Genomic DNA, 24,503 nt, shown 5'->3' with positions numbered 1-24,503 from the left:
GGCGCCAACGGAGCCTCGAGTGCTCACATTTGCCGCCAGAGGTTCTTTTACGAAGACAATGAAATGATGACGACGTCAATGCCACCCAACCATCGATATTTCCGATCATGATATCCTCGAGACCCGGCCCGTCGGGGTCGTCGAATCCGAGCGCTGGACGCAGCAGCGCATACGTCCTCGATTTTATCTGTCTTTTTACGCACGATCTCAAGAGAAAACAGAAGAGATGGGAAGATGGGCGCCTGAAATACCACACTTTCAACAAGCGGGTGATGGTGTACGATGAGCGCGGTAATTCGGTGGGGGACATGCATTGGCAACGCGATGAGGAGTTTGGGGAAGGGGAAGAAGTCCAGCTGGACCGAGGGGGCGTGATCATTCAAGTGATGGAGTGCGTGGGACAACGGGAGCAAGATCTGTCCGAGTTGCTGGACAAACGAGCCAAAGAAAAAGAGCAACGCCAATCTCGGTTCCTCGCGCGCCCGCCCGTCATGCCGCTTGACACCCCTCTAGGGAGATCTCCGGGACCGGAGCGTTTACAAACCCGTCATCGGCCCTTGAACCATGTTTTAGGGACTCCGACTGGCCACTACGGTCGGGCGGTGGCTCCCACAGAGTCGCCCTTCGAGATACGGCGAAAGACGAACGACAGTGCCAACAGCTCCGTGGACTCGCGCCCGGCAAAACGGGCGAAACGTGATATTTCGCCACCGAGAAAGATAGGCTACGCTCAAAGCTTGTTTGGGGCTACACTATCCCTGTCGGCGGTACCGATTAGCTCAGCGCCCCCACGACCACCACCCAATTCGACGGGCCGTCGCCAAGGCCAGGCGGCGTCAATCCCGGAAGGGGAACAGCAAGAAGACGAGGAGGGGGAGGAGGAGGAGGATGAGGAGGAGGAGGGGCCGCTCATCGGAGGAAGTAGTGGGGACGGGAATCTTGGGAAACCAAACCCCGCGATTCCTCTAGCAAGAGCGGGGCCAACGGTCACCGAGAGTGTTGGCCGGGAAGGGTTACCGACCGTGAAGAAGACTACCACAACAACCTCGAAGCACTTCGGCCTGACCAGGTCTGCCGAGACTCCTAAAGTGAACATGCTGAAATTGGTGGCGCAAGAGACTCAGTTTGCTCCCCGAATCAACGCCATGCCCTCGGTGACCGCTGCGATGCCGGAGCTTGCAGCATCGCGTTCAGCATCAACCAATCCGAAATTGAAAAGAGTCTCCGGCAACGCGGGTAAGACACGGATTGCCGATACGGGAGCTTCGAACTCCCAGGCGATTATGGTGGACGACGAGAGCTTTGAAGAGATGAACGAACATCAGCCTTCTGAGTATCAGAAAGTGGTCCGTGCAGAATCGGTTTCTCGGCCGGCCCCGCCCGCTAAAGCTAAGAAACAACCAAAGCGACGAAAGTCGCCACAACCCCCCCCTCCTCCAGAGCCGAAGCCTACGATAACACACTCCAAAGGCGCGGAAGTGCCATTCAACGAGGAGCGGACGGAGATCCGGCTCAAGCCTCGACGGAAGCGTGGTCTCTTATCTGTTCTCGAGAAGAAGACTCGGGCGAAGCAACCGAAGGCAAATTCGGCAGACACGGACAAGGAAACAGTCTCAGACGTGGGTATGGACCAACCGACTAGTCGTGCTGTCCCTGCGTTGGACTTGCACGACGATGCCGACGGCCCCTCAGACGCCCCGCATCGAATTTTGTCTGACACTGGCCCGGCCATCTCGGGGCACATCGCATCGGGACGTCAAGTACCGGTCGATGGGTTCGATGAAGTCGATGACGCCGACGCAGCCGATAAAACCGCTCGGCGTGGGGGTGGGCCTTCTGATGCGGCTATTTCCCGCGAACCTCGATCTGCTGTAGATGGACTTTCGCTGATTTCGACTGACCTTGAAGCGCCAAGCTCAGCCGCAAATACCACGTGCTCGCCCCATTTGCCGCCGCTTCGGGCCGAATGCTTGGACGAAGCTAACTCGCTGTGTTTGGACGCTGATGACCGGTCTGAGGCAGAGCTGAGTGCGGAGCCCACGGCGCCAAAAGCCCAACGACAGTCCCGTAAAAGTAAGAGGCTTGGCGAACAGCACTCGGGCCCCCCGAAGAAGGCACGGCGAACAGACTCGGTCAGTCGAGTTGATGCCCAGGAAATTCCTCCTCCTCCCGCCAAGCCACGACTAGCCAGGCTGAGCAAAAGGAGTGTCAAGAGCCGAGAGGTGTTTGGGTTCGTGCCGTCCAGCCCCGTGCCCGTTCACCCGGGTCTCCTGGCCCCACCCACATTCGGCGCTAGACCCGTCCAATTTGCGGCAGACGATGAGCTGCCGAGCCAAGCGCCGCCCGCACCGGCCGCACCAGCCAAAGATGACGCACCGGCCGGTCAGGCACCGCCGGCCGTGGAAGAGCCACAAACTAACACGTTACCGGAACCGCTGTGCAGCGCCAAGCCATCGACCGAGCAGCGGTGCGACGCTTGGCAAGCCGCCGGAGGGTTTGACACGGAGGAACACGCAGGGCTGATGACGCCGAGCTCCAAACTTCTAGCAGGCGGCAACCTCGCCGGCGTCGAACTCACCATGCCCCCTGGGGAATTCGGGAAAGCGGAAGACACAACCGAGACGCACCCTGACATCTCGGGTCTTGGGATCGATATCACCTGCAAAGCAACCATGGATCACGAGGCGCAACAGCACCCTCACCCCCAACGGCCTGCAGAAGAGCTTCCCGGGGCTGGCGATGATCGGACCAAAGTCGGCGGCGGCACCACCGACCGGCCCCAAGAATCATCGGCGGCCGGCTATTCTCGGCCGAGGATTGCGAATCCCGCAACGAGAGGCCGAAAGGCGGCGTTGAAATCAGACGCAGCGGGCCAGGCGCCTCAACCTGTTATCCCGCTAGAGTCTGTGCAAGGCCATATCAGTGTGCAGATCCCTACGGTGCCGCGGCCGCAAACTGCTGTCGCCAGTGAGCGCCCCAAAAGAAAGATGAGGTTTCCCGGTTTTACATCGGCCAAAGAGGGTGGTGGTCCGTGGAGTCGGGAAGCACACGACTTGTTGGAGAGTGTTCGGCCCGGTTGAGAATTGGGGCTTCGAAACTAGAACCCCAATTAGATCACTCCTCTCTTTTTTTATTGAACTCGGTATTAAGAAGGGCAGTTGGTCCGTGGCACCGAAAATGCCGAGACCGGACGTTTAGCGCGAGAAGTATTTGGTCGCCTTTGCTAATCCCCAGAAATATATCGCTTGAACATTTGCAATGGACGTGGGGGAGGGGTGGGCGGACGCCGAGACGGCGGTTATTATTTCTTGGCAAGACTTTTGAGTTATCCGCGACATGCGAGATAGATGTGCTGTGATGCCCAACCGGCACCCAGGGCCGTAAGCAAAACAGTGTGTAAGCAGTGTTGTAGACAAATTCGCCACCAAAGTAAAGCTACCTCCCACTGTCCGTCCACGGGTATCCTTTGTAGCTTCAACTTTTTAGTGTCAATGGTAGGGAGCAAGGAGTACAGGTGTTCAGGCACAGAACTTAGTATAGCCCTGTGGTGGGGAATTGACCAGATGGCAAGCCCGGATGTGCATGAGATGACGCTCACCCCGGAAAAAAAATGAGACAGCTTTCGTGCATTCGAGTTTTCAGTGTGGTACGTACCGCGCTGCGCCTCTTGAGTTCTATCGCAGAGCCGCATCGGGCAGGTTGGGAAAGTGGTCTGCCTCAGGCCACCGGTAAACTCCCTGTCTGTACCACCATCGAACCACCCACCTGGGGCCAGCAGTGCAACCATACGTTGTGATGTGGCCTTGGTTCCACGACTTACACGACTGACAGATCGCCGAGCCTTGTCCATCTTCACGTTGGTTTGACTGACCGCTAGTTTGCCGGAGCCCGTTCAGCTCTAAAATTTCTGCGAACGTTCCGACATTGGTTCATGAACTGCTGTATGCCTATGAGAAAAGGGGGCGCAAGGCGCTGTTTTGGTGGGCTGTCGGTGGTTAGTTAGCGAGAGGATGAGATGCATGCTATGTATGTACACGTGGAATGGAGAGCCAAAAAATGCAGGGCATGGGAACGCGCCAATGCCCCAAGCATGGCAGTGAGGGCGTGGCATTGGCGCGCTTGAATTGACTTCTGACCAGTGTGTCCAGTTCTCCGAGGGGGTGTGTTGATTTAGTCTCCTAGTGTATGCAAAGAGTTTTTGGGTTCTTTTCCAACTAGAACGTGAAACATTTACTAGAATCACTACACACATATGGACTTTGGCAGCCCCGCTCTGACACATATCGGGTAATTAGTGGGTTAATAATTGCAAGCTTCGTCAGTGGGAAAGAGCTTGTCTCCCTGCCAAGCCTTGCTGAACGAATTGCTGAGCCACTTTGCCACCCCCACCTGCCTCTTCAATCGTGATGGTCGCGGGGTCGTTGTTCCTCGTTTCTGCCCAATACGTGGTTTACTGGTGCGCGCACAACGCTGCGAGGCATGGCCCGATCGGGTAAGGCAAGGGAGGTAGGCTAACAAAGGTAGGCTAACGAAGGTAGGCTAACGAAGGTAGGCTAAGAAATCGATTAGTGGTTGGTGGAGGTCCCGGGTTGCCCAGTAATGTCCAGCAAGTGCTGTACTGTGTATGCCTTTGGTTCAACCCTCAGTTTTGTTTCAGGTCCCCTTTCTCCTGTCGTGCGGTATCCCGCTCCTCGGGCCGTCTACTTTCAGTCGATCATGTTTTGTTACCATTTTATTTTCTTGTCAAGGTACCGATCTCAGGAAGTTGGGCTCACCTTGGGCCTTACTGTACGCATTTGGCTTAGGCCCCCAACATCCTCAACAGCTGGTTCCCGTCTTTCCTCCGTGGGGCCACGCGAGGCGTCTTTTCGCCTTGCGGCTTGGCCAGCCGAGCAAGTGTCATGTAGGTATTAAATATCTATCTTATGTATTCTCGGCACCCTATTTCCCTAGGCCGAACCTTCACACAGGCCCTTTCATTCCTACCATCCTTGCATCTCGCAATACAACCATCCCGTTCCCTTAGTTGCCTTATACATCGAGGGGCTTTCCCCAGTCTCACTCCTTTTTTGGTTTACTCCCTGGGTATTGTGGTGTGGAGAGAACTCAGCGCCGCAGCCTTGCGCCGCGCACCGTGTACTCTGAACCGTCCTCAGATCAAACCCAACATTCCCTCAAACGCGAATCGCCATCATTCTTCTCGGTCCACCAGCCTTCCCACACAATGAACGGCTACGGCTCAGTACTGATCACACCTCAGGATTCAAGTCCAGGGTCGGTTCGTGGAGACCCCGTAGTGCCGACGCCTGAGACTCAAGAGCTTTACAACATATGGCAACATGCGTTGGAGAGTGAGAGACTACAGCAGGAGAACGGAAGCCTCACTGCCAATTCCCTCGGGCTAACTTCAGCCGGTGTCCATGGGCACGCGTTGTTACGACCCCCTTCGCCATCTCAGATGACAACTTCGTCTTGGGCGGGTTCTCATGTCAGCTCTACACGGTCTCTCAGTAGGGGCATGGACGAGGTGCAATCCGGAACAACACGGCGCTCAGGAACGGACAAACGACCACGCCCGGGGCGTCCGGGAAAGAACAAGCGAGGACGTACGGGGCCGATGGAGGATGCGACGCGGGCTAAGGCCAATCTCACGCGCAAGATCGGGGCCTGTGTTGACTGTCGAGAACGTAGGGTTCGGGTAAGAGAGTCGAAGACCACGATATATTCGGGGGGCCTTGTCGCTGTCGTGGACATTTCTAACCTGAAGCTAGTGTGATCACCTTAATTTGGAGTTGTTCCATCAAGCATACGAGGCAGAAAAGCTGAGATCGCGCACAACGGTGAACAATACCGTGGCGGTGACCACCGTTCCAGCCCTTACGAACCAGGAGCCCCTCGGCCACCGTGATGACCTTGTGGGCGTGGGAGGAAACGAAGTCCTCTCTCTCCAACCACATGCTACAAGCGGCACCCATTTAACCGGCGACGAGGGCTACACCGACTTTGATCCCTTACAGAGCCAGCAAGCTACGCCCGACCATATGCTTGAAACGCTCCTGTCTTCGTTTCCAACCCCCGAGCCACAAACCTCACGGCCCCGGCTTTCCTACTCGCCAGTCAGCACGAGACCGCCTTCCAGTCAAGCTCACCGGGTTCCTATCGCCAAACAATCCTACCCAGGCAGTGGCGAGTTGATATGTCTGGGTAGGACCCCGGCCTCGGGTTTCCTGGGCTCCTTAGGCTTCTCAGCGCCGAGTGAAAGCCCGCGTTACTGCCACCAACAATTTCCAAACTTGCCAGGTTGGGAGGAGCATTTCAAAGCTTGTCATGGCCAATTTTTTGAACCGCGAGTCCAGTGGAGGTGCATCTACTGCCAGAACAACGAGGAGTCGCAGGCGCACGAAGATGGAGACTGGTGCTCCTGCGGAACCTCTGAAGTTGGCTCCTTGGTTATGTGGTACTGGGCCGGGATCAGCCACTCGCCGACACCCACCTCCCGAACTCTCGGTCTCAACACAAGCCCGAGAGGGCCGGGCTCGGATTACTCCTCGTGGGCAAGCCAATCTCCGCAGTACAAGAACCCGTACGGAGGAGGCGGAGCCGGCGGCGGCTACGGCCATTATCACTCTCCTTCCTCCGGGAGCTATGGTGGAAGTTACGGAGGTGGTTACGGGGGAGGAGGTTACAACGGAGGCTCGTACCTCGCAAAAGCGCCCCCATCTACTCCCAATGCTGACACCGCCTGCTCAAATCTGTGGTTATCGCCGCCGCTCATCACTGGTAGCGCTGTCAAGCGAGCGTTGATAGCCCACGGCCTTGTGAGCAAATCTCCCGTCCTCGACCTCTGCTCCCCGATCTTCGATCAACACCACAGCCATCATCATCATCATCACAACACCATATGCGACACCGGCACAAACGGCAAGTCCACCGCCCTCCGCAACCTCTTTCTTTGCCCCGTCGTTGGCCTACTTGTCATCGCCGCCCTCGCCTGGCTGTCTCCGACCGCCCATCCCAGTGGATTCCTTGGTTCCCGATACTCAAGGGATGCCATTCTCGTGCTCTTTGTCGGTGATTTCCCGGGCCTGGTTGAGGCGGATATCGTCCAACCGTCAATTGCGTGTATGGGTATTGGGCTGGTCGCGTCGTGGCTGGTCCATCATGTTTTGGATCGGCTGAGGCAGCAGAGGGAGGCGGTTGGCGAGCAGGTAATGTTTCCGGTTGTTAATACGATATCGGGTTGAAGTTTTGCTAACCGGCGGGTGTGTTAAGCAGGTCTGGGTCAATGATAATGACGCCGTCACTGCCGTGCAGGAGAAACACCACTCGGCTGAGGTTGTCGCTTACTAGGCTCTGAGACGTTTATTTTGTTGCCATTCTGACCCCAGAGGTCCATTTTCTTTCTTTCGCTCTCTCTCTTCTTCCCCCTTTGTTTTTTATTCTTTCTCTTTTTCTTTTTTTTGTTTGTCATACGGGGTGCTTGCTCGTTATACGTACCCCTTTTATGAAACGTTTTCCTTTATCGGGGCCATGGTGGCGGTGTTTGGGGGATGGGGTGACTTAAAATGTATTTTTGTTTTGATATACTGTCGTTTTCGTCGCGATATATTATTGTCTTAGTATGCGGCATGGGTGCGAACCAGAATTGGGGCAGGTGTCTGGCGTCTTTTTCGTTGTTAGGCTTTTGGCTTTTCCGTAGTGCAGCGTAGTGGTAGGCGCTCGTTTCTTCATTACAGGCGTTACATGAATTGGCGTTCGTTATTTATCCGTTCCTAAAAACTGGTGTCGGAGGGTTGATGATTCTGCCTCTGGGAGACGTACAAATTACCAGAAGTCGTTGCAGGCGCTCATTTTTTCTTGATATAGTACATGCATACGTGTAGGTAGACATCAAGGAATTGGGTCCTTTTCAAGGAGCGAGCTTCTTCACGGGCGCCCCTACAAAGACCGACCAGAGACGTTCAATTTCGCCTTGAACAAGTTGTTGGCCGTCTCGGCGACCTCAAAGTCGTCAATTGCGCCTCCATCTAGATATCATGGTGTAGTGTGAGAGGGGGCACAGCCACAATCGCGCAACCTCAGTTGGAGTTGGCTGCCGAAAGCTTGACTTCTCCCAGAGCGGGCAGCCCAATGGACAGTGCTATGTAAGTGCAGCTTCCGAACCCCCTTTACACGGCATGTAACGTGCTTTTGGCGGGCACGCGGGGAAACCCGAATCACATTTCGTTGCCTTCAAGCAAGTAAGCTGCCGCAAATCTGCAGCTGAAGAGTCATCGAAGTTTTGAAACCAATAAAGAATTGGCTCGGAGAACTTGGACGGTAACATCTCTCGATACCATCCATACGAAGTCCGGACTAGGTGCGGGTGGGTTGAGTCAATTGAGAGATGGATGTGGGGTTTCCTGGGGGGCTGGGATCTGGCACTGTGTCAGGGATCATTGCTATCGCGGTGCTGCGCATTGAGAATTGGGCCGGGGCTTGGCCTCGCACTCCTCGATGTGCAGAAGGGGGCGCAAGGCAGGGCGATCTTTGGGGTCAGTCAACCTCGTGAGATGCCTCCAATTGCGCCTGCGCGAGGGGGAGGGCGAGGCTCGGGGTTTGTCGTGGGCGAGGCAATTCGTTAAAATCTAGAAGCACCTCGGCCGGTTGACTGCACAATTGGCCCGGGCCGGCCTGAGAACTTGCTAGGTTCATCAATTGAAAAGATGGAAGGGGTTCCTCAAAACTCGAATTCAATTGTTCCAGCACTGTGCGGGGGACAGAGAGCACTCCCAAGCACCTTCCCTGATAGGCCCAGCGGAATTGATGGTTTGACTCATCCGTACCTGGCCAATTACAACCATCACCATCGCGAAGCCGTCGTCCTCTGGTCAGACTGCAGGCGCTCCTCGGGGGGACGGCACGGATGGGTGGGATGTGGGGTCCGTTGCGCAAGGAATCACTCGCCGTGTTCTGCAACCATGCAGGTCGCTTCTCCGCTCGGGCTCGATGGTCACTGGTACAGGAATGGGCTCATATTCTGTAGCGCCGCGTGCAGCCTCGAGGTTGAGACGACGCCATATGGACAGACTTAAGTAATGAGAGAAGCTAAAAAAAGGCTTGTCTTATGTTTTGGAAAGCTTGAACAGCCAAATACTAGTTTCTGGCCGTCTTTAAAGCAATTTATGGTCTGGAGATCGGAGTGGCGGAGCAGAAAATACAGAACGGCCAAGTACCCGGCCCATGGTCTGACCCGGCCGCGCTATTCCTGATTTGGCTCGCCGAAATGCTGGGGGAGAACCACCTTCGCTGCGCCTTGGTCCTCGTTCCAGCTATGGCAGGTCTTGTCACAAGAACGAAGTGAAATATCGGCCTGACTCCTCGGACGCGTTTCTGCCTTTTTTCTCTCTTCTCTTCCTCATCAAAAAAAACTATTGTATTTGCTTGAGCAATTGCCCGACAACAGCTAGTTAGGCGCTCAAGGATCCCTTGCCCCAGCAGAGAGAGAGAAACCTTTCCCTGCAACGAACCGACCTCGTGCTTCTCTGTGAGTACTCTGTAGGCCCCCCATCAACCATCAATGTGCAACACCGCCTAATCGCCGAGAACAGAAACTCGGCGAAATCCGAGCTGCAGAGCTCGACTTCCAGCAACTTGGATCACCAACGGAACGACTTTTACCAGTTCCCCGACGGTTTGGATTTCCATCAATCCGAACCTCGTCAGACGACATTCCGCGGTATCTTCAAGATTCCGGAATCCGGCTTTTTTGAACCTCCGTGCGACCCCCGCATTAACCCCGAACCGATGGCCGGCATGGCCCGACACGGCTCCGTCGGGGCCTACAACGGGTTCTCCGTGTGCCAGCCGGCACTCGGAGCTTCCCTGCAGTGGCTCCCCGCGATTGGCACCGCGGAACTTGACGACATGATCAACGCCTTCCTCCCTGGTCCCGCGTCCATCCAGGACAAGCGCGCCCACATCTCCATGGACTTCTTCGAGTACTGCCGACTGACCGGCGAGACCCTGAAGTTCTACCCCCTCCCTGCGACCACCTTCACTCCCGTGACCGCCTCTCCTGCGACTTCGGTCCTCTACGACTCGGGCTATGCGTCCAGCTTCAACCACTCCCCAGTCCTCTCGGATCAAGGGTCGTGGACGCAGTCCCCGCCCACCTTCGGTGCGGCGACGTCCGAGGCCAAGACCAAGTCGTCGCGGTCCTCCGTCTCCAAGAAGTCCAGCAACTCTAGCTCGCGCCAGCAGACGGTGGACTTTGCGAGCCACCCGGGGATGCGCATCCTGACCAAGGATGGCCGTGACGTGACCAACTCGGCGTCCCGGGGGTGCAAGACCAAGGAGCAGCGGGATCACGCCCACCTGATGCGCATCATCAAGGCATGCGACGCGTGCAAGAAGAAGAAGGTCCGCTGCGACCCCAGCCACAGGAAGAGGACCGCCTCGCAAACATCACCCTCGCAGTCAGAACAGAAGCCGGCGAAGAAGGCGAAGAAGGCAGAGGAGCCACCACCTGCACCAGTCGTCAATGCTGCGGCCATGGATTTTACCCCGGCCGGTGATTTCACCGCTGAGACCTTTGACTTCTCATCCTTGGAAGTCGACAACTACCTCCAGCAAGATTCTGAAGAGTTCTGGAACGAGTTCATCGCCCTTGACCAGGCGCCAGCACCGGCAGTCAACCCCGCGACCAGCGTCGATGACTTCCTCTTTGACTCTTTCACCGACTTCCAGAGCTTCATCTCCCCCAGCTCGGATTCGTCATCCTCGACTCCTCCTTCTCAGATCCTCACTCCGGTCACTCCAGATCGCTCTCGCCAGTCCCCGATTGCCGGCCCTGTTTCCGACCTCACCTCCGACGTTGCGGATGTAATCTCTTCGGCCGACCTATCCGTCCCGTACCTCAACCCGGGAGTCGCGCACGGCACCGATTATATCGACTTCAACCTGTACTCACCTGGGCCTGAAGTGTATGAGGAGGATCCCGTACTCCAACTACGGGAGCTTGGCAGCCAACAACACTCGCCACAATCAACCAGTTCCGTCGCCAGCCACACGTCCGCCCACAGTTCACCTCGCAGGTCGGAAGCCGGTGTTGTTACCCAGCTAAGCGAGCCTGGCCAACAACAATATCTCGCTACCTCGCCTCGTGAGACCTGGTACTATGATCCTGGGGATACGCCGGATGTCGAAGCACCGCCTGGAGCCGAGCACGCAAGCACGAACCGGCGCCTGACCACCAATCACAACAGGCTAATCGGGGAAACACACGGCGGCTACTACAGCCACAGGCGCGCTGCCAGCGATGGTTCTCTTGCCGGTTCTTCTCGCGTCGCCGCCCAGCCTACCACCGCCGAGTCGCATGCACCTCTTGAATCGTCTGCCTCGTCTGGCGCTGTGTTCGCCAACAGTGCGCTGTCGTCGGTTAGTCCGAGCAGGATCGCCGGACCCAGGAGGATAACTACTACAGTGCCTGCTACAGCACCACGTGGGAACTGTATACCGGCACCTCCTGCCGGCCCGCTTGCGACGATAGCAGCAGCTGCTCGTCAACCTGGCACGCCTGACTCTGACGCGTATGTCAAGGCATCGCCGCCAGCAGCAATTGCAACTGCAGCAGCACCACGTGGCCGCGCTTCACTGCGCACGACGCTCGCGGCACGCCCGACGGTCCTCGCGACTTCATCACGGAAGGTTGCCGATGGAACCGTCCGTGCCGGCGCGCTGGGCTCCGGCAAGCGGTACACAGCCAACCTGAGCGACTGCTCAACGGACCGCTGCTCTCTGGATACCCGCCCTCTTGAGGAACAACAGCATGCCAAGCAGCAGCCCACTGTTGCGGGCAATGTCGCGCTAGCAACAACTGTGTTGTTCTCGACCCTGCCGACGCGGCGCAACGTCGCTGGGGAAGGCGTGCCGTCTGACGGCGCGTTCTTCTTCCAGCTTGCCGTGTTCGGTCTTGTCTCCATCCTTTGCGCCTCTGCTGTCTTGCAGCAGTACGCGCACTCGGCTAGTCAAATCAGCCTCGTCAACATTCTAGCCATCACAAGCATGTCTTTGGCCCGGTTCGCCTTGTGGCGCGCCGGGCCACCGTCGCGCGGCGTGTCCTCCATCGCCGCCGACACGAAAACCTTGCCGCCGTCCGGCCTCTTTGACAACATCATGTCGATGGGCCGCCGCCAGTCGGTCGTCACGGGGTGTCCGACGGACCAACGGTCCTCGGTGTCCCGGTGGGCGAGAAGCATCCTGCCTCGCCTACGGACATCGGCGCCACTGCTGGGGATGTAATCCCTTCCCCTGCGGTGGTCGCCCGGCAAGCGTTGTCGTGATATGATCTTGTGTTGGCTTTTGTTTGTTGTAACCAGCGAGTGCTCTTTTGACTTATGATACCCCGGGAATGGATGCGAGACATGTGGTCGTCCTCTTCTCTTCTTTTTTACATACCGTATTTTGGGGCTTGCCGTTGCGGGCTACTGTTTCCTGTCGACGGCGAAGCGTGTTTTGTGTGGTATTGGGACGTTGGGGAGAGGACGGCTTGGTGGTCTGTGAAGGACTGGACTGTACTTCGGGAAGGTGGAATATCTCTTCTTTGCTCTGGGTTTCCGACAGCAAGGTAGCGCTCGCTTCTCGAGCTTGACAATGGAAGGTCCCCGCAGACCATCGAAAATTTTCAACTCTGGTGTCCCCTCTGCTAAACGTGAATGTTTGATGCCCTGATTCTGCCCTCAATTGCCCCTCGAGATCAAAAGACCAAATTCCCGGTAGATATGCAACAAAACGAGCCCTGAAGCCCCACTCTCTGCTTATTGACCCGCACACACATGCGAGAGACTTCATTTTTCATTGATCCACTTTCTCGTTTCATTGAACTAGAGTCCCCTTTTGTGTTTCTGTTTGACAAGGTCCATGTGCCATGTGTTCACTCAATTTTACTCATGCTTTTCGTAGCTTCATCGACATGAATGCATTCTAACAAATGTAACGGGGCATCTCGACTGAGCTTTTTGAATAGATATCCCAGCATTGCGTGGGTGGCATAACCTTAGCATGGCTTGAGCGGCACTCTAGAATTCTCCCTTTGACTCAACATCCTTCTATTATTTTTACCTTACGAAACACGACCTCCTAAGGAACAGGATCTTTGTGCACCCATCGTTTCATCCTACGTTTTGTTTTTTTTATCTGAGCTGGTGGAGGTTAAAGATATCCGTTTCTAGAGGAGCAAAATCTGGGAAAGCGAGAGAAAAATGGCAGGCGCGCTCTTTCAGGCCATGTCGGCTTTTGCCCGCAAAACGACCACCTTCCTCTGGTCGCTCTTTCTCTTTCCTTTCAACACACTCATGCAGGCAGCACGGCTTTTCCCCGGTTTTCGACAAACAAGTCATCCACCAATACTTCCCCGATCGGCCTCTGTCTCCGGCGCTGGTCCCGGGTCTGGTTCTGGCTCTGGTCCTGGTCCTGGTTCTGGTTCAGGTTCATCTCCATCTTCCTTCGAAGAACCTAGTTATAGCGGCAACAGCAATACCTACAGCGACGTTAACGAGGGCCCCGGAAGCCACAACAAAGACACCAACATGACGACGGCATCGACTTCTCCTGCTGCCTCGGCGCAGCAGGATCGCAAGGGAGTCCCCTCCGGAGCCTTCCCAGCAGCCCCTCGCGTTCATCCAGCTGTTTCTGGGGAAGAGAACTACCCACAGCCTGGTTCTTCCTCGACCGCCCAAAATGACGACGAGCAGTTCATCGAGATGACCTCAAATCTGAACTTGAACGATACGCCGGCCCAGGAAACCGATGTACCGCCGATACCCTTTCAGGATGTGGCCAACCGCTTGGGAATCACAACGACGGACGTGACTTCATCAAAAGCCGACACACTGGTAGTTCCAGAGGTGACCAAAGCCCCGGCCGTCCCGTTCCTGCACGCGTTCTCCCAGACTAGTAGGCTGAAGGAGACCCCGACGTCTATGGAGCTGGACGGCGTAACGGTGCAGGTCCACTCCAAGACTGAGACACCGGAGCAGGCGGCTGAGAGGGCGGTACACAGTCGGTTCATGAGAGAGGCTCTTGATATGGTGAGTGAGAGCGCTGCTTGTGGTGGTATTTCTGAGAGTTTGGGGCGGGCTTGGGGGGGCAGATTTAGGGGGAAGCCGTTAGCTAACATCTTACCCGATAGGCCAGACTCGCTCTCAAAACCAACGAGACGCCCGTGGGTTGTGTGCTTGTCTACAAGGGGCGTGTCATCGCCCGGGGCATGAACGCGACCAACGTAACGCGCAACGGAACGAGGCACGCAGAGCTGATGGCCATCTCAGCCTTGTTGTCTTTCTCGCCCGCATCTGATACCGAGACCAAGACCCACGGTTCGCCAGCGGACGCATCAGCGCTTGGGATGCCCCTCAGCGACAAGACCAACCAGCCGCAAGCCACGGAGGAGACTAGTACCTGGGGTGACGTGGATCCGAAAGACGGCCATCTCTACCCTTACGGCCAGAAGCTCCACCCTTCGCCTCGTGTGGACCCCTCGGTCATTACCGAGTGCACGCTGTATGTCACCGTCGAGCCGTGCGTCATGTGTGCTTCGCTGCTTCGCCAGTTCGGCGTCAAGAAGGTCTACTTTGGCGCTGTCAACGACAAGTTTGGAGGCACTGGCGGTGTGTTCCGGATCCACAAGAACTCGCCCTTCTCGATGGCCTCGGCTCCTCCGTCGCCTGCGCCGCAGAATGGCAAGGGCATCGCGAGGCCGGCTCTCGAGCGCCGTCCGGTCTCTACCGACGCCGTCTCCGAGGAGCCGAACCCGTTGGATGAAATCAGCCGGGCGAACGGCGTGATCGTTGCTCCGATTGATACGTCTGCCCTTCCGGGCGATGGTGGCAACATTGAGCGTGGGTACGAGGCTGAGGGTGGATGGGGCCGTGATGAAGCGGTGACATTGCTGAGGCAATTTTATGTCCAGGAGAACAACAGGGGTAGGTTTTGGGTCCCTCCGAACTTATCGGCGCTGGGGTCACTAACGAGGCCGTAGCTCCCGTTCCGCGAAAGAAGGAAGGCCGAGCGGCCCGTCTGGCTGCCTTGATGGAACGCAACGGGCAGCCCGGCGGTCCTGTCGACGTCAACGGGACAAAATCACAAGATGGTTCAGGGGCGAGCACACCCGTCATCTCTGAGTCGACCCTTGATGACACTGCCGACGATGAGGCCGAGAATGGGACTGGGAATGCGACTGAGGATGGGGCTGAGGATAGTGCCGACGATGAAGACGATAGTGTCACCTCCTAGGTCGCTTCCTCGTCCCGAAAACGAGTTGGATTCCCTAGCCGACAGTACTGCTAGTACTAGTACTAGTATTCAACGACATGGAAACCGGCAGTGCTGTGGGTCCGACAAGACGCGAGTCTTCCCGAGGCGAGGAGCAAACATCACTTCCTAGCCTGGGATGCTGTATGCTAGTACTCAAGAATAGTACGAGGTACGTTTGGTCCCCCGGGAGCTCTTGCGTGTCGTTTTGCTAACTAACCGTATAGATCTCAGCTCCCGTCTCCCAGTTGTCTGTGAGGGATGCCGACTTGACGAGGTGGGGGTGAGTCAAATATCCGAAACATGTTACAACATCTTGTATCGATACTTTACAGGAGTGGGATCCGCGATACAGGGCCTTGGGCTCACTCATCTTATATTGCCGCAGCGGTCCCGGCGGCGTTGGCGAGTTGGAGGACGTAACTAGCCATTGGTAGATGTTAGATATTTACCAGACTAATTACACAAGGAGTTTAACATGATCAGGACTCGTTCCTTTCTTCTCACTATGCAGTACAAAGACGGCCTTACTCATTCCTGGAGCTATGTTCCTTCTTCATCCCCTCTTCTAGCCCTGCGATCAAACCTTCTCCCCACGCCTTTGCCCCCCGCGTTCTCCCCGTGCTGGCCTCCTCTGCGAAACTGACCCGCCCCGTCCACCACACCAACCAATCTTCTCTCCGCGAATCACCGCCATTCTTCCCATGCTCGCCACCGCGCGCAATGTCTGGAGCCGCAGCCCGGAAAAGCCCCGCACTAACGTCGATCAGGCCCGTGCGAAACTCGTCGTGCCAGAAGACGGTAGCGCCGCAGACACCGCAAAACTCGCGCATGCGGCCTGGGGAAGAGCGGTAGGTGGTTAGTGAGAGGTTGGCGGGGAGGTTGTTGAAGTCGAGGGGGTGGTAGTCCAACGACATTCTGGCGCTATCGCCACTTCCCTTGGTTGAATCGATGGCGGCGATGGTGATGTTACGACGGGGGATGAAAGCCCAGGTTTGGATCTCCGAGCCGGTGGTTAGGCGACACGGGAGGCAGGCGCAGGTTCCTGCGAGGTAATGGCTTGGTGGGTTGGAAGGGTTGGAAGTGTCGTTGGAAGGGACCGGGCGAAGGTACCATTTCTCGTGAGACGGGTTAGAGATGACCTCGGGAGGGTTGGTTGCGTAGGGAAGGAGGAGGTCGGCGTAAGGGGAGTCTGGGTTGAGGGTTGGGTCTGCTGAGGGGCGGGTGATGTTGAGGGTTATGGAGGTGCAGTGGCATGCTGCGTGGAGGGTGTCGGTTTCGGTATCGGGAGGGAGGGTTGATGATGATGGTAGGGTGATGGCTGTAGTAGGAGTGGAGGCCGTGGAAGGAGGGGTATTAGGTAGCCATCGGGAAAGTCCGCCGTCTTTAGTGTCGTTGATGTTCCGGTGCGTCCAAGTTTCCGGGGAGAGATTGCTAGGCTCCGGTGCATCCAAGATAGTTCCCGTTGCTACCTCCCACTCCCACTCCTCAGCGGGAGCCGAGGGAGAAGGGTGCTTAGCACAGAAAACGTGGCATCCGCAGGTAGGACAAAAGTAGCGGGTCGAGTCGGCCGAGGGAGAGTAGCGCTTGAGTGCTGCGACGGACGGCGTGGAAATCGGAGCGAAGGGCACGCAATGCACACCGGATGAGTATCGGCAAGTATCGCAATGGCAGATCGTTGCGCCAGTGAAGATGCTGTCCTGGCCGGTTCGCGGTGTTACCGTTTGTCGGGCAGTACCGCAGTGGCACGAAATCGTGGCTAAATTTTGAATGGAGTCCATTGTTTAGCTTCAAGGTTGGGATGAAGTGCAACGGATGGGAAGGTGGGGGAGAGGTCGAACTTGCCATATATGGGTGAAGCGGTTGGTCAGCCGGCACTTATATGAGGCCGAGGTTTCCCAATCCGGCGAGCACCTGTCGTCCTCATCCGCTGTGACGGCCCGTCACGGTCCGACTTTCAGCCGACGAGCGGCCCGCCGCTCCGTTATGGTGGCAGGTGCATTGGAGGGCAACCTTCTAGCCATACATTACATACCTTAGTATTGTGTTACGAATGCAATTGGTACGGACAGTAGTAGCTTCGGAAAAGACTCAACCCCTCTTCTTGAGTTTGCACCTCCAGGAGTGCGAGGGACACGTTTCCTTGTCATTCACTCAACGTAACCAACTTCACACACGACGCATAGGAAGATCTGAGAATATATTCAATTAACACAGCACCTTGCCGCTAAACTCGCTTGCCCCGAAAAACATCCCCGCCATGACTATCTGTAAAAATATGATGAAAATGGCACGTTCACTACGCTAATTTCTCGGCGGGGGATGTCGGGACAGTGTCCCTGTCCGAGTCAACAGCCTTTCCCTCGATCTTCTCCGATACGCCCTCGGTATCAGCCACGGATGGCTGCCGCGGGGCGCGCCAAAAGTCCTTCCGGCCCTTGGCCAAACGGGCCATCCACGCAGGGATAACGCCACCCTCGGTCTGCCACTTCCACTCCTCCTTCATAGCCTTGTTGGGGGGCACAATGCGGCCGAACGACAGCTTTTCGATGACCCACACCAGGGTGTTGATCAAGATGTAGAGGCAGATGCCCGCAATCAGGCCATCGGCAATCGAGTAGGTAAAGGGCATGAGGGCGATAGTGACAAAGGCCGGGACGGAGTCGCCAAGGTACCGCCAGTTGATGTCGGTCACGGCCTGGACCATCATGGACCCGACTAGGACGAGGACGCAGCCGGTAGCCCAGGGCGGAATCGAAGCGAAAATCGGCGCAAAGAAGATGGAGATGAAGAAGCAAATCCCGGTAGCCAGGGCCGTCAGACCCGTCTTGCCGCCTTCACCGATGCCTGCGCCGGATTCGACAAAGGCAGTGACGGGAGGAGTGCCAAACACCGAGCCAATAGCGATGGTAAGAGAGTCCACCATGTAACTGATACGACGTTAGTTTGTCTCAGATATGAAGAACGACAACAACAACATGGTTAGTTCGACTTACGCCCACGTAGAACCCTCAAAATCCTGAGTAACGGGATCGACAAGGTCGGCATAACGGGCCATGGAGTAGAGGGTACCGGTGGTGTCCAGGATATCGACGTAAAGGAAGGTGATCAAAGCCAGGCCGAATTGTCCGCCATAGTCGCCAATATCCCACCTCTGGACGTTGAGAACCTTTCCGATAGAGTGGAAGTCGACCACCTTCTTGAAGAAGTCAAAGTTGGCGTCGCCCAGCTCGGTGTAGGGGAAGTACGTGACGGAGGTTGTGCGCGGCCAGGAGATGACGGAGACGAGGACGATGCCAGCGATGATGGCGCCTTTAACCCTGTACAGCAGCAACATGACGGTCAAAACACCACCGCAGAAGATGCCAATCCACAGCATCGGGCTGCGCATCTTGGCAGAGTCCGGACATTGCCCAGCCTCATCCATGGCTTCCTGAAGACATCCGGCCAACGACATCGGGGTCGACGAGCTACCGACAATGAGACCGATACCCTCGGCATACGTCAGACCGATCAGAGTCAGGAAGAGACCGATTCCGACACTGGTTGCGAGCTTGATGCAGCGGGGGATGGCACGAGCGAGCCACTGGCGCAAACCGAGAATGGCGAGTCCGAAAAAGATGAAGCCCTCGACAAAGATGGCTGTCAGAGCAACCTCATACGGGACCGGGCCGGTTCCGTGCTTCCCAACGACCGTGTAAGCAAAATACGCATTCAAACCCATACCGGGCGCAATTCCCACTGGCCTGTGAGTCAAAGGGCAAGTTAGCAATTCCATCCCCCAACTTAGTCCCGCAACTGAGTCCCGCTGCTAAGCCATTGACGTACAAATTGGCGAAGATACCCATGCACGCGGTTCCCAGGGCGGCGATGGCGGCAGTGGCCGTGACAAGATCTCTCTTAATATCGGCCTTGCAAAGCAGGTATTCGGTGTTGTTTTCGCAGGGCAAAGCGCCCGGGGCGGGGGTTTCATTGCACACACATGTGCCACCCGTGTCGGACACAATGCTGGAGTTCACGGCGATAATGTAGCTGTTCATGAGATTAGCGCCATCCGTTCAAGGCCGTGATGGCTTTAGAACGTGGAATGCACTCACGCCATGGCAAAAAAGGTCGCCAGGCCAGCTCGTATCTCGGTGAAGAAGCGGGAGCCTTTTCTCTCTTTCGGCTGTTTGGGCGCGGTCGCCTTTAGTATTGTTCCCCGCGGTCAGAGACTGCTTTCATGAAGCGCTCACATGTCCACAGCCCTCAAGCTTAAACCAGCGACCGACCGGGCCGGCCGCGATCCGCTCGTTGGTCTTCTCAATCCAACCCATCTTGTCGATTCCTCGTCGGCGAGGGCCCAAAGTGAGGTCGTCGATAGCGCACGAACAAAACTTTCGAAGATAGATCCGGCTCTTGGAGGGTTGCAAGGGTCGCAAGTGACGAGAGGATGATGGCGAAGGTGGAGACGAAGTACCGGAATCGGCAAGCCCGTCGAGGGAGTGAGCGTTGCTAAGGAACTCAACGATAGCAAAAAGGCTGGGGTGGCCACCGACTTTTAAACCAGGAGCGGGTGTGCAAGAACGGGGAATCGGGAGCCTTTTAGCGCAGTCCTGGATCCAACGTTGGTGGGATGGATCATGGCCGGGAAAAATTCGCGGTGAAAAAAAATCCCTTATCTCTGGGTCAGTTTGGGGATTGGGGATTGGGAATTGGAGCTCCCCTTCATCCCAACTGGGGTGTAGCCACTTACACCGAGACCCAGCCAGCATGGAAAGGCATGCTTGAGACTTGGCATGGTGGAGGCCAGCTCGACGGGCAGCTATGGGCATACTACTCTGGTACACTCCCACAACAGCCCCGGTGTTCGAGAAGGAGCTTGGTGTTCTGCATGTGCCCTCCTCAGTGTCTCAACACCGAATGGCACCCCAGCCCTCCACAACATCGGGATCTGCGGCGAGACAAGACGTTTGCGCCCGACCGAGCAGGTTACAGCGCGGGGAACTGCGCGCGGCCTTGACGAATGGAAAGAACGGTTTTACTGGCGTCGCCGTGACCCGACAACTCATAACAATGCTACTGTACTTTGTACTCTGGAATCTATGCATTCAAAGGCGGGTTTCATTCTCATTCCTCACGGCAAACTCGGTGTCATCGAGATACGGATTCTTTCCAGTAGCCTTCGATAACAAGAAACGCCGAATGATAGGACGAACATCCAAACCGAGATTGGGCTGTTCCCCACGGCCTGACCCTGTCCCTCTCTCCAAGGATCTGTTGCCTCGGCAGGCCACCCTAGCAAAGGCCCTCCGGCCACGTTCAAAGAAGAAACTAGTCTAAAAGAGGATTCATTTCATGCACACGACAACCCCCCATGTTCCCACGCTGAACCCACTGGAGATAAGATCCCCCCGCCCGCCACGCGACAGTCTTCCTTATCAGCCAGCTTTTGCGGACTGCAATGCAATGCTCTCTGCGGTTCATTGCATCGGCGCTCACTGTGGGAGCTTTAAAACGTGCGGCCCCGACCGGGCTGTAGGGTAGCTCCGATGGCCTAGCTGCCGGCTTTGGCCTTGGCCACGGGCTCTCCCGAACGCATGCATGGCATGCATCATTGCATTCATTGAGCAGTGATGCGCCTAGTATACATACTCTGCGGTGCTGAGGAAACAATCTAAAACGCAGTCTTCCGTCTTCCGCTCCCAAAGCCGCTGTCCGTCTCCACACTAGGGCCCGCCCGACAGCCCAAGCGCCGAGTTCCAAGGCGGGGCCGAACGACCCGGGTCAGTCTCAAACAAAACTGACGCGATGATAACTTCACATTTGTTATCGGTTAAGGTTAGTTGTTTGTTTCCAAAATTGCGATCCCAGACTCGCGACGTTGGACCCTACTGTGTATCGCAACGCGACGGCCGGCGGCTGAAAATGAGGGGCCGACTTCTTTGAGGATGGGCAAGCGTACACTACACTAGTATGCATGGCACTTTGTTCTTGTCCTTCATTGCAATAATGCCTTGGGCCTGAAAGAGCAATTGCGGGCCCAAGATCATTTTATCATGCAGCGATTCCGTGCAGCGGTTCCTTGTTTACAACTGGGATGAGACGAAAAAGGTAAAAAAAGAACAAACTCCATGGCTACTCCCCGCTTGTGTGTTACAAGTGAGACGCTGCCGGTAGGACAACACGGGCACCTTCCCGAATGCCACAAAGCTAAAGCCGGGGGGTTTGCCAAACACAATTCCTGTGACTGTTTTGTGAGACGTGGTATCGTTCTGAGGGCCCGAAATTTAGGGGAAAGAGGAAAGAGGCTAGAGATCAAAGTGTCAAGGAGGAATGTGAAGTTTCGCGTTTGGGTGCTGAGAAAAAAACGATAGACACTAAGGCAACTGGAGTGGAATCATGGGTTTGGTTTTCCCTATTATGAAATACATGAACTGAGTCTTGAAACATTTGTTTTTACTTATCTACCGAGTGTTTCTTTACTTAGCCTTGGTTTGATCCGAGTAGTCAAGTATCTACTGTTTCAACCTTCTATCAATCTCACATTTCGAGAATCTCCGGCTTTTTGCCCTGCTTTTGACTTTCGGGTTCTTCCTCCTTAAATCCAATATGTGTTTACCCTTGGGCCATTGTCGAAGTCGGTCGTAGTTGCCCTGCGGACAGGTAATTAAATGGTTGTTGGCCTGGTGGTCAGGAGGAAAGAGCGCCTACAGTGCGGGTTTTAGCAATGGTAATTAGTTATTCTTGCCCCACAATGGAATTCTCCCATTTGCATTTCAACTTTTGACATTCATTTGCCGACTCCCTTCCTAATCCGCATCGCTTCGAAATTCGCGATAAAATAGAGGATATGTATTGCGGTAGCATCATAACACCTGACGGCCTCTAGTCTTTAATTTTCCACACAGCTCTCCTGAGATGGAACTATAGGCACCGCACTGTATCGGTTTAACCACACATCTTGGACTCAACTAGCACGAGATATGATACCCCATCGACCAAATTTCTAGAATCACAACTTAAGTCTGGGTTTGCCACGCGGTGATAGTGGCACAGGGAAGAGCTGAGGAAACCAACCCGTCGTTCAAGGCATTGTCATTTGCATAGGAAGTTACTTACCTGATTGTTAGCTCCAACTTGAGAGGCCGCGGCCGCCGCGCCCTTCTTGACCGGAGGTTCATCAACCCACATCAAGCGGGACTTTAGTCTGTCTGTTCAATCCTCAATGGAGGCGGACGTTTAGCCGGGCGCTTGCTCCTATTCAACTGACCGAACGCAGGATCGCTTAACTAGTACATATGAATAGACAGAGAGAACCAACCTGTTGGCCATCAGCCCCACCAGGTTCGCCCGCGAATGCGCCCTGCTCAGCAGAGGGAGGGGCTTGGCTTGAACCCAGCCCCGATGGACCTGCATTTCCGCCTGCATTCCGCCACAGCTCCTCAACGGCTGACCGGCCATTGACAAGCGGTGCGACGTCAACACGAACACAAGATCCAAGATGCATGAAAACTGGCGTCGCGCTTTCTCCTCAACTTACCTGGCCTGCCCGGACTCTTGTATCTAGCCGCAACTTTGGGCTCAACTCGAGGCTCCGGCACGGGACACCACTCGGCTACGCTTTTACACCTCACTCTCATTAGTTACTCCTCACTCTCACACAACCACAATGGCCAGCGACCTCCCACCCCGCTTTGCAACGGACCTCGAAGAAAGCCTGAACCTCAGGGTTCCCACGGCGGCCTCTGACGACCAACGCAGTACCACCAGCACCACAGCTTCAGGCCAGGCACGCCCGCGTCAATGGGACGACCCGCCGGACGACGAGGGCGAGGGCGGGCCGGGAGCTGGTGCAGCGTCCCCGGCAGCCCGCGAGAACATCACGACCATGGTATTCGTCCTGGTGGGCCAGGTGCGCTCCTCCCACGACGCAGAAATCATGCAGCTGACGTACGCGTCGGCCAATGATGCGCACCTGGTGGCCATGGTGCCCAAGTCGGTCAACGCGCGCAACATGGACAACAAGGCCGGGCCGTACGGGGTGATGATGTGGTCGGCGACCACGGGCCAGCGGGTACTCACGGTAACCGGGATATCCGGGACCCGAAGCGGCCTGCGGCTGGCGCGCGGCGGGTTTGCGGTGAAACCCGTAAGCGCGGGTGGGGCGAATCCCGTGGTGGCGTGTCCCTTCTATGTACCGATGGCGCCGCAGTCGACGCCGGAGATGTATACGATGTGGACGCCGCGGGTGGAGGCGTTTGATCTGGGCCGGCGCGAGCGGTTGTTCAAGCAGGACGTGGCCGTCCGGGCGCCGCTGGCGTATAGTCCGGACGGGCAGTTGTTGGCCGGGGTGTCGGAGCGTGACCCGACCCGGGTGATGGTGATCAAGGTGCCACCGGGAGAAAACTCGAGTCCCTACGCGTCAATACCCAGGATCGTGCGGATCGTGATGTCGCACCTGGACGAGGTCACCAAGGTGGCGTTCCTGCCTGCCGGAGCAGGGGCGACAGGAGGAGCACGGGCGTTGGTCAGCGCGGGCAAGGACGGACAGGTGCGGGTGACAGATATCGACTCCGGGCGGACGCTCAAGAAGGTGGAGGTGCTGGTGGCGGGGGCGCGGTTTCCGGCGAGTATCCTGCAGGTGTCGTCGGACGGGACGCTGGTGGTAACGGTCTGGGGCCGCGACGTGGTGCTGTGGTATCTTGACACGGGCCGGGTGCACACGTACAACCTAGACGCGGTGCGGGTGAACGAAGGGTGGCCGATGGCGGTCTCGCCGGACGGTCGGTACCTGATGTGCCGGAACGAGGAAGGGTTCGATGTGATGGAGGTGCAGACGGGCAAGTTCCGCGGGGAGTTTGCGGTGTCGCGGCAGCCCATCACGTCGGCGGCGTTCAACAGCACGGGTACTCGGCTGGCGACGGGGGACTATGCGGGGAATTTGCAGATTTACGAGATCGTCACCTCGGAGGTGTAGTTGGGCATGTTAGATTTTGGTATCTTGATAGTTGAGTCTTGTCTTGGATAAAAAGCGCCCCTGGTTTTCGACTGGTAAATTTCGAACTGTGAGTATTCCGTTGCGAGACGGTAAATTACGTGGATGCTAAGCTTCAGTCATTTCAGAGCACCATCGCAATACATACGGTATGGTATAATATGGTATGTACGGCACAGAAGGAACCCAGCCAATGTATCCGACAACTGCGACAAAACAACAAACAAACCCGACC

The 24,503-nt window shown here is 56.3% G+C and overlaps 7 protein-coding genes across 7 annotated transcripts; 5 read left to right on the top strand and 2 right to left on the bottom strand.

Annotated features, from left to right (window-relative positions):
* Positions 1-107: 107 nt before the first annotated feature.
* C8A04DRAFT_37326 (uncharacterized protein) lies at positions 108-892 on the top strand (the record flags this gene model as incomplete). The annotated part of the gene is made up of 2 exons (XM_062783835.1): positions 108-739; positions 784-892. The coding sequence occupies 2 exons, from the start codon at positions 108-110 to the stop codon at positions 890-892; spliced, it is 741 nt and encodes a 246-aa protein (XP_062636897.1).
* A 4,332-nt stretch (positions 893-5,224) lies between these two features.
* On the top strand, positions 5,225-7,244 carry C8A04DRAFT_12245 (uncharacterized protein; the record flags this gene model as incomplete). The annotated part of the gene is made up of 3 exons (XM_062777270.1): positions 5,225-5,698; positions 5,772-6,818; positions 6,927-7,244. 3 exons carry the CDS (start codon positions 5,225-5,227, stop codon positions 7,242-7,244), a joined length of 1,839 nt encoding a protein of 612 aa, XP_062636896.1.
* A 2,542-nt stretch (positions 7,245-9,786) lies between these two features.
* Positions 9,787-12,282, top strand: C8A04DRAFT_28716 (uncharacterized protein; the record flags this gene model as incomplete). The annotated part of the gene is made up of 1 exon (XM_062780756.1): positions 9,787-12,282. The coding sequence occupies one exon, from the start codon at positions 9,787-9,789 to the stop codon at positions 12,280-12,282; it is 2,496 nt and encodes an 831-aa protein (XP_062636895.1).
* A 983-nt stretch (positions 12,283-13,265) lies between these two features.
* Positions 13,266-15,273, top strand: C8A04DRAFT_12291 (uncharacterized protein; the record flags this gene model as incomplete). The annotated part of the gene is made up of 4 exons (XM_062777291.1): positions 13,266-13,426; positions 13,505-14,069; positions 14,171-14,963; positions 15,020-15,273. 4 exons carry the CDS (start codon positions 13,266-13,268, stop codon positions 15,271-15,273), a joined length of 1,773 nt encoding a protein of 590 aa, XP_062636894.1.
* Positions 15,274-15,818: 545 nt separating this feature from the next.
* Positions 15,819-17,072, bottom strand: C8A04DRAFT_12266 (uncharacterized protein; the record flags this gene model as incomplete). Its single annotated transcript, XM_062777281.1, has 1 exon — positions 15,819-17,072. One exon carries the CDS (start codon positions 17,070-17,072, stop codon positions 15,819-15,821), a length of 1,254 nt encoding a protein of 417 aa, XP_062636893.1.
* A 518-nt stretch (positions 17,073-17,590) lies between these two features.
* On the bottom strand, positions 17,591-19,607 carry C8A04DRAFT_37322 (permease family-domain-containing protein; the record flags this gene model as incomplete). Its single annotated transcript, XM_062783834.1, has 5 exons — positions 17,591-18,221; positions 18,288-19,037; positions 19,120-19,323; positions 19,389-19,459; positions 19,527-19,607. 5 exons carry the CDS (start codon positions 19,605-19,607, stop codon positions 17,591-17,593), a joined length of 1,737 nt encoding a protein of 578 aa, XP_062636892.1.
* A 3,335-nt stretch (positions 19,608-22,942) lies between these two features.
* Positions 22,943-24,250, top strand: C8A04DRAFT_12246 (quinon protein alcohol dehydrogenase-like superfamily; the record flags this gene model as incomplete). Its single annotated transcript, XM_062777271.1, has 1 exon — positions 22,943-24,250. One exon carries the CDS (start codon positions 22,943-22,945, stop codon positions 24,248-24,250), a length of 1,308 nt encoding a protein of 435 aa, XP_062636891.1.
* Between the last annotated feature and the right edge of the window lie 253 nt (positions 24,251-24,503).

The sequence above is a fragment of the Dichotomopilus funicola genome (genome assembly GCF_033296635.1).
Source record: "Dichotomopilus funicola strain CBS 141.50 unplaced genomic scaffold C8A04scaffold_32, whole genome shotgun sequence".
In the NCBI taxonomy this organism is placed as follows: Eukaryota; Fungi; Ascomycota; class Sordariomycetes; order Sordariales; family Chaetomiaceae; genus Dichotomopilus; species Dichotomopilus funicola.
The sequence above is the reverse complement of the archived record's forward strand: the minus strand, read 5'-3'. Positions and strand labels throughout refer to the sequence as shown.